The 9133-nt window shown below is 40.6% G+C and overlaps 1 protein-coding gene across 2 annotated transcripts in view; it reads left to right on the top strand.

Annotated features, from left to right (window-relative positions):
- CAPN11 (calpain 11) overlaps window positions 1–8593 on the top strand; it is a 47937-nt gene extending 39344 nt beyond the window's left edge. For both annotated transcript variants that reach the window (XM_081332710.1, XM_081332709.1), the window contains 8 exons: window positions 1521–1586; window positions 2556–2613; window positions 2745–2809; window positions 3753–3821; window positions 3948–4026; window positions 5392–5508; window positions 6018–6076; window positions 6737–8593. In XM_081332710.1, coding sequence (XP_081188836.1) covers window positions 1521–1586; window positions 2556–2613; window positions 2745–2809; window positions 3753–3821; window positions 3948–4026; window positions 5392–5508; window positions 6018–6076; window positions 6737–6763 — 540 coding nt within the window. In that variant the 3' untranslated portion in view covers window positions 6764–8593. The remainder of the gene's footprint in view (window positions 1–1520; window positions 1587–2555; window positions 2614–2744; window positions 2810–3752; window positions 3822–3947; window positions 4027–5391; window positions 5509–6017; window positions 6077–6736) is intronic.
- Window positions 8594–9133: the final 540 nt, after the last annotated feature.

Raw genomic sequence — 9133 nt, forward strand, 5'->3', positions numbered from 1 at the left:
GTTTCGGCATGACACATCTGGCCCACAGGCCAGCAGTTTAACACCCCTGTTCTGAATTGACTTTAATGTTGGGAGGATATAACATATCCTCAGTTTACGTTTATACGTAGATAGACATTTCTAGAAGATTCCACGACATTGTTTTATCCAAGTATTGTTTAACATAGAAGTATTCAAGTATTGCTTAATCCCCTGCAGCACCCATATAATCCACCAGCACTCCCCAGGATCCAACCTTGACCAAATAAGCCCTTTGTCCTAATTTTATTCCTTTTAATTCAGAGGGGAAAAGGAGTTTTAAAGTGTCAATTTCTGTGATGCAGTGTACACCTGCAGGAACACAGAGAGAGTGTTTGGGCAACACAGAGCTTTCCCAGAGAGAGAGCTGGATTAAGAGACTGCACAGTCCCAAGGGGTGGGGGTGGCGGAGATAGGAGAGGTTCAGGGTAACCATACCCTAGTATCTCTCAAGCTATATCTAGTAGCTTAGAAACTTACAACTTTAGTTTGGCAAGATTTTGTCCATTAGGTGTAAGCAAGGAAATTGAGCTTGAATGGATCTCACTCTCTCATCCGAGCCCAGAATTTCGCTTGCATCAAAGAGAATTCAGAATTGCTGTAGCTCTGCTGCCTGTAGAGCTTCCCTCCCCTTGGCTGTGTGGAGACTTTCCTGATATATTTTTTTCTTCCTAGCATTTTCTCCCAAGTGCAGGGTCTGTTGTTTTTTTTATAGATCAACTGAGTGTTGCTCCAATGCGGGGGTAGGCAACCTTGGCTCTTTTATGACTCGTGGACTTCAACTCCCAGAATTCCTGAGCCAGCATGGCTGGCTCAAGAATTCTGGGAGTTGAAGTCCACGAGTCATAAAAGAACCAAGGTTCCCTACCCCTGCTCCAGTGGTTGCAAAAGGAAATAACCAATTGACTTGTCACCTGAGTCTCAATATGTGAGCTGAGAAAGAGTGACTGGCCCTAAATCACCCAGCCGGCTTTCCATGTCTAAGGCAGGACTAGAACTCGCAGGCTGCTGGTTTCTGGCCAGTGAAAGAGCCATTCGGAACCGGTTCCCTCACAAAAGGAAAAACTGGGAGCCACAAAAAATATGTGCGCATGCGCGTACATGCGCAGAACAGGGTTTGACTGAAGAGTAGAGCCAAGGCGAGATATGCACCTACCCTGCATATTTGAATTGATTGGTTGAACTTTTTTAGTCCCACTTTTTTTTTTTTTTGGACTGCACATGGCAGAGGACCAGGAGCCTCAGGAGACGGCTGAAAGAGCCGCATGCGGCTCTGGAGCCGCGGGTTGCAGACCTGTGCACTAGATCAAACTGACTCTCTACCCAAACTCACATTTGAGGGACTTGAATTAATCATGGGACCATAGAGTATTTGGGAAGTAAGGAGCATATAGATGAAGCGGGTTATTCTGTGCGCCTCCCACATTACACCTAATGTGCCCTTGCGCAAAAGTAGTATGTCGATGGCTTAATCGGGTCCTCCTATTTTTTTGTTTCCTCAGGAAGAAATATCTGAGGATGATGTAGATGAAAATTTCAGGAATATGTTCCAGCAGCTTGCAGGAGAAGTAAGTATTGTGCGTTAGCTTTCCTATGAATTCTGTCTTCTTCAGTTGTCTTATGGAGTGAGGAGTAGAGAAAATAGCGGCTATCGGTAGTTGCTTTGAGTAACATAATACTGAGCAGGCTTTTGAAGCCATTGCCATTTAGACCAATTTAGTAGAGGAAGCAATACAGGTAGTCCTCGACTTACAACACTTTGTTTAGTGACTGTTCAAAGTTACAACGGGACTGAAAAGAGTGACTGATGACCATTTTTCACAGTTACGACCTTTGCAGCCTCCCCATGATCATGTGATCAAAATTCAGATGCTTGGCAACTGGTTCATAGGACCATTGCTGTGTCCCAAGGTCACGTGTATCACCCTTTGCAACCTCCTGACAAGCATAGTCAGTGGGGAAGCCAGATTCACTTAATACCCGGATTACTAACTTATCATTTGCAATGATTCACTTAACAGCTGTGGCAAGAAAGGTCACAAAAATGGGACAAAACTCACTTAACATATGTCTCACTTAACAACTGAAATGTTGGGGTCAATTGTGGTCCTAAGTCGAGAACTACCTGTACATTTGAATCAAAGACCTCTTTGATATGATTGCCTTGAAGGTAATCTTTGAGCCTAATTTGGTCTATAAGATATTGTGGGGATAAAGTGAGAGTTAAAAGCACATCTTATATCATCAGAAGCTTGGGAAAGTAAAACAAATGTTTGATTAAAAATTCATATATCATGAAATAAATTTTTTAAGAGTGGTTGTCATTGGAATAAACTACATTGGCTGCAGAGTTCCACAATCAGAATTCCCATGATTGTATCCATTGTTATGATCTTCCCTTGACACACATTTGTAGACTGCCCTAGATAGTGTCAACATGTGAGAAATTATCAGCAATCTACTTTCAGAAGAAATTGGGATTTTTGATACCTTTGAACAATTATAAGCAACTAATTATCCATTCTCCATTATTCCAGGACATGGAAATCAGTGTTTTTGAACTCAAAACGATTTTGAATAGAGTCATTGCTAGACGTAAGTACTGTTTAATCACTCTCAGATTATAGGCAATCATATTGTTAGATCTTCCTTTCCATATATGTATTCTAAGTGTTACTTTAGAAATAGTTTCCTCCATAACTGGCTCTTTTTCTTCCTTTGGCTAGACAAAGATCTGAAGACTGATGGATTCAGCATGGATTCTTGTCGCAACATGGTCAATCTGATGGATGTATCCTCTCTGCTATAAATGAGAGGGATTTGCTGGTCATAATAAAACAGACAAGCAAAATATATCCTATGTAGCCTATCCCATGTTAAGAAATACCTGGGCTTCTACATTATTCTGAACTGCAAATTATCCAAACCCATTTAAGTTAGTATATAGCTTATTTTGTCCCTATGTAAACTTTGTGCAGGCTCATAAGTAGTCCAGAAAGAAATGTGTTAAAATAGTTTAGGATACTATACTAGAGATTATACTCTGCTCACAAAAGTATTCATTCTAGCACTAGTAGTAAGTCTTTACAAATGTTATGGGTGGAGAGTTAGAGTTGGAGATTAATTACAGATCTCATTTGAGAGAAAAAAATAACATTATTCTGTTATCTTGTTCAAAAAATTTTCTTCCGTAGGAGCACTGATGTAGGACCAAGGAAGCCAGAGTTGACCATTGGGGAGAAAAAAATTCTGAACAAATAAATGGAATTAAGCTATGAGATGAAGCTACTTGTCATTATGTTGACCCAAGACTCCTCAGGGACAACCAAATGGCTTTATGCACAAGCTTTAGCTAGGCATCACATTTGTCTCACCAATAATTACTTGCTGCTGTTCTATTTTTCTTCTGGTTTGAGAAGAGCCTGTTGAAGTAATAACTCTAGACTTTAACTTAATTGTCTAGATCAGCATATATAGTCAATTGCATTCTAAAATACCAATATACAACTTTAAAAATAGTATGAAAGAGCAGATTTTTGTGTGTTTATCAGGTGAACATGGAAAACCAGGAATCCTGCCAACATTATTTATGGGTTTTGTATCCCTGTGTTGGACGTCATAAACAGGAAGAGCACTATTTTCCCACCAATTTACCAATATTTCCCCAGACTTTCAGATTATAGGCCATTCGTTTTACATTTTGAAGTTTCCTCCTTGACTGTTCTGCTCTTCAGAAAGACGGCAGTGCTCGTCTGGGTCTTGTGGAATTTCAGATTTTGTGGAACAAAATCAGGAACTGGCTGGTAAGAGAGGTGTTGTTTATGCGTACGGTCACAGCTTTTGGTGGAAGGTGTTTAAAGATGATGAGAGTATGGGAAAAGAAATCTTAACCCCCTTTTTTGGTTATTTTTTGTTTATGTGTGGGGCAGAATGTATTTCGCCAGCATGACCTGGATAAATCAGGAACTATGAGCTCTTATGAGATGCGTCTGGCCTTGGAATCAGTTGGTAAGTCTGGAAGGGATGGTTAGAAAATGTGAGTTGGTAGGTCTAGGAATCTTTTATCAGCTGAAGAGACTGACATGTTAATTATGACATGTTAATTTGAATTTTCATTTATGCTGAATAAGGGATTTGCTCAATTAGTCTGTTATTTCCTGCAAGTACGATCGATGGGGGGTGAAAGGAGAATGAAATCCCTTTCTCAGGCATGGAAAATAAGGCTAATGAATAATATGGGTTGGGTTCCAGGCTCATAGATTGGCTATGAGAACTTTGGAAGGTACTTAGCCACTGATGCCAATGCTGCTTTCACATTCTGATTTGGAGATCTCTGAATTTGAGAACATGAAAGAGAAAAGCAGTTCTGTGATGAATACAAATATGCTATTCATGTTGTTGAACTTACCAGGCAAAGCTCTAGAATCGCCCAATTCTTTTACATAGTTTGGAAACAAAAGAAATAAGTATTGTATTATGCCTGTGGATCGTCTCCTGCCCTTGACTGTACAACTTCTTAATGAACAAGCCTTGAGCATTCAGATCCCTCTAAGTAAGGGGTGTGGCTTTGCCTTTCCTCTTTTAGTGCCAAGAGTAATCCAGACTTAGTTGTTCTTAGCTGTAGGCTTGGTCCTCCAGATTCTATTTTTACCTAGACATGAACCAGGAGAGAATTTTAAGCTCCTCTAATTCTGAGGATGGTGCCTTGAGAGTTCCAAGTTCCCAATCAGCGTGTCCTAATCTCTTACAGCTAATCTAACGATTGCTTGTTCATTTAAGTGAAAGGGACTCCTTTCTACAACTCATTCTTGTTCCTCCAAGGGAAACCTCACTTAATAATATAACTCGCAGTGCATTATTAGAGTGTTTTTCCTGGAGGAGCAAGCTAGACACAGCCTTTCCCCTCCATTGTGCATTTAAGATATGATTTTCCTAAGACAGATTCTTGGGGAAAACATCTATCCTGGAGTTTCTCTTTACTCACTCCAAGGAGTATTTGCTTTTGTGGTAAAAACAAAAAACTCTAATATGACTTCTTATTGCAAATACACGCAGATCAATAAGTTGCTGTTTCCACTCCATTTCTTCCAAGCATGATAAGGTTTACCTCCAGCCTCTAGCAGGAATTCATGGGTGAGGAATCCCTTCCAAGCATCGTTTTTCAAATTTAGCAAGGACATCTCATAGCATCTGCTTCCGTATTATAAATATAGACATAATTTCAGCAACTAGGTGATTCCAGACTATTTCTGTGAGCTTACACCTAATATTATTCAACTTTCCAGAGTTTTTAAATCGTTTCCTGAATCTGTTGTAGTACTTTCCATGACTTTCACACTTGTCAAGATTAATGTTCCATTTTTACATCTGTAGGTTTTAAACTGGACAACAAGTTGCATCAAGTGATAGTGGCACGCTATGCTGACGAATCAATGGGCGTGGACTTTGATAACTTTGTCTGCTGCTTAGTCAAGCTGGAAACTATGTTCAGTAAGTGCTTACAGTGGAGGGGCTGATAAGGCAGCCGTCTCCAGAGGCAATTAAAAACCCTCATTTTGTGTAGTTTCTTCTCTAAGCGTGATGTGTGGATTTCTGCTTTATCCTTGCAGTACAGCAAGACAATTTGACTGTAAAAAAAACAGCTGTGCTACACCAAGTCATTGAACTATGGAAAGAAGGAAAGAAGTAAGGGAGGGAGGAAAGGAAGTCCTATTGAGGTATAAATGAATTCTATAATCGGCTGACTATACAATTCATTTAAACCTGCAGGGGTGTTAATGTAACATGGCCATTTTAGCTCCCCAGATGAAGCTCTGTCAAGCTACAGAGGTAAACTGGGTCATTACCAAAATAAGTCTTTTTTTTTTAGTGGTTAGCTCTTCCTTCGATTGTCCAAGGTTTGATGTGTTTGCTCTTTTCAGGAACTAGTTGATGGAAAAGCTGGAATAAAAATTCTTTACCTAAATGACTTTTCTCTTTATTTTTTAAACACGTTTCAGGATTCTTCCGTAGTTTGGATTCAGAAGGCACTGGGAGTGCTGTGATGAACCTTAGTGAGGTAAGGAAGTTAAGACTGTTTTTGTGTGTTTTTAATTACCACTTTTTATTTTTGGACCTCATCTGGATACGGCAGAAGAAATTAGCAAATTAGAAGAGATAGAAGGAAAAAAAACAAAGGTTTAGACTTGTTTGATAGATAGTAGTGTTATCACTGAATTGAAGGAGAGAAAAACTTGAGAAAAAAAACTAGCTTTAAAGTGGCTTTAACACAGACATGTCAAACACAAGGCCCGGGGGCCGGATCCGGCCCGCAAAGTGGTTTCATGTGGCCCGTGAAGCTATCCTGGAAACAGTGAGGGAACGGCCCCCACTGCCTTGGCCCTGGCCCAGAGACCCTCCTCCTGCCAGAGACCCTCAGATCTGTCCCACTCCTGCCCAGGCCCCCATAGGCACCCTTGATCCGAACGATGTAGAGCTGGCCACGCCCACCCAGTAGGCCATACGCACTCTAGCCACACCTACCCAGTAGGCCACGCCCACCCTGGCCACACCCACCCAGCCCCGAGGGCAACCGCAATGCTGATGCGGCCCTCAATGAAATTGAGTTTGACACCCCTGCTTTAATACTTAATTCCTACATAATTCTGAAAAATAGGGCAGATTATTACCTAGTTAGTATATCATTCTGAGCTTCTTTGTTGCTTTCTTTTCTCCTCAGTGGCTGACACTCACAATGTGCGGCTAATGCAGTGATGGAACTTCATGAAGACGACCTAAAGGGACTAGAAGTGCCTTCCACATGTCGAATCTACAGACATAGGGCGGCCCATCAACCCTATCTGTTCTTTGCCACTGCATCCAGTCCAGAACCTGCTTTCTTCTTCCTCTTGGCAAAAGACCCAACAATATCCTGTGATTTATGTTGTCTCAGATTTATATGTCAAAGCTTCTTCAGGAAGCAGGCTATTTCCTGCTGTTAGCATAGCTCTTGACAACAGCATTTTAGGAACTGGGGAAAGGCGAGTGAGGGGGCATGGATGCATGTTTGTTCATACATTGCATGCACATTTTAGTGATTTTATTGAGCTTATCAAGAGGGACTGCCTTCGGAGTTAGCAAGAGGCAGGATTGCAGTTCAGTTATTTCTCCTGATAAATTAGTCTTACCCTCTTCACTGGCTATGGCTGATTTTGACCTTGCAAGGAAGCCTCACTCTCTTTGCATCTGCTACTTAGCTTTTTTTTTCCTGTGGGAAAGTTACAAAGGGAATTGTGTCCCTGATTCAACTTTCAACACAATGCTTTCTAAACTAATGCAGTGACACTCTAAACTAGTGCCAAAGGTTGGTGAAATCAGGCATTTGCCAAGACGACTAAGAAACTGCTGTCACAAAGGGCCACTATTTTCACTTTATGAAAGAACTCAACAAAGTCAGAGGCAGAGGGAGAACACTCAGTGTACAAGCCTGTTTCTTCTAAGGCACAGGTCTGCAACCCGCGGCTCCGGAGCCGCATGCGGCTCTTTCCTGCGGCTCCCACTCCTCTGCCATGTGCAGTCCAAAAAAAAAAAGTGGGACTAAAAAAGTTCAACCAATCAATTCAAATATGCAGGGTAGGTGCATATCTTGCCTTGGCTCCACACTTCAGTCAAATCCTGTTCTGCGCATGTGCGTATGTACGCGCATGCGCACACATTTTTTGCGGCTCCCAGTTTTTCCTTTTGTGAGGGAACCGGTTCCGAGTGGCTCTTTCACTGTTTCAGGTTGCTGACCCCTGTTCTAAGGGATGGGACTGCATTGTGAGTCCCTGTATTTCATAAACTGTACCAGAAACAGAAGTGATCCATAGTGAGGTTTCTCTTTGTTCACTATTAGATTAGAAAAGCTAACCATCCAACTCATTAGAATAGGTTCAGCCAAGCAGCCTGTCCTGCTAGATTGGTACAGAATCCTAGGTAGAAAATGGTTGAAAAACATTTTTATCAGTGACCACACTGGAGAGTGTACCCCGCTTCCCCTGCATCCAATGTAAGAACAATCTTTCTAGATTTATGAATTTAAAGTTTTAAAAACCAACACAGAAATAGTGAAGTGTGCTTAAGGGTATGCTTTCCTATTTTTTTTTAATTTATCTCCACTAGAGCTTGGAGATTTTTAACAATGAAAATACTTTTTTTTAAGCAAAACTAAAGTATCTCTTGAATTTTATGTTTTATACATAGTAAATGAGAACATCAACATATTGCAAGCATAGCCTTCTATTTTAGAATATTTTCTGTTCCTACGCAACTAAGGATGTTTTGACAGGGTTTGGTGAATGGGCTAGGCTACTGTTGAAGTTGTAAGAATAGATCAGGTCACCACATGCCTTGTACGCCAAGCTTTAAGAGCAATATATATGTACAACAAACAATGTGACTTAATTGAAGGAAAATGTTTATTTCTGGGTGTTGTTTCCAGTCATGCCTCTGACTTGTCCTTGGCTAAAAATATCTTTTTTTCCCTTTTTCTTTTTTTGCTAGTAGCTTTAATATTCTGAAGGTATCAGAGTGGAATAAAATGTCTACACAGGAAATACACTACTTGTAGATCACTTCTTACTACTAAGTCGCTGTAGTACTATTGAATAGAATATCCTTTCAGGTAATGCTTCCCATCCTACGTTGATTGAATAGGACCAGGCTAAAAGTTCCCGTCTAACCTGCAGCCTCATCTTTCTGCAAATGTCCAACTTGCATAGTTAAGTAATTTGTGCAAAACAGGAGTTTGTACTGTATAGACATGATTTCAGAATTGTGGCCTTATTCTTGATTAACAAACACAAAACAACCATTTATAAGAATATCTACTAAAGCCTAATGGTTTTAAGTTAGAAATATTGCAGGGGGGGGCGGATCCTATGTTATTGGCACTAAATGAAAATTGTGAGAGGCGTATGCTTTACTAACCAAATAAGGAAATTATTTATGTCTTCTGGGCCTTCATAGGAAGATTATTCACTTGATTAAAAGGATGAGGTCACCACTCTGTAATCTATTCCTTTAAAAGTGGGGAGGGGTGTAACACTGTTTTCTGTATTCAAGTCATATACACTAAGAAAGTGCAGATTTGCAAAGG

The sequence above is a fragment of the Vipera berus genome (genome assembly GCF_964194415.1).
Source record: "Vipera berus genome assembly, chromosome: 1".
In the NCBI taxonomy this organism is placed as follows: domain Eukaryota; kingdom Metazoa; phylum Chordata; class Lepidosauria; order Squamata; family Viperidae; genus Vipera; species Vipera berus.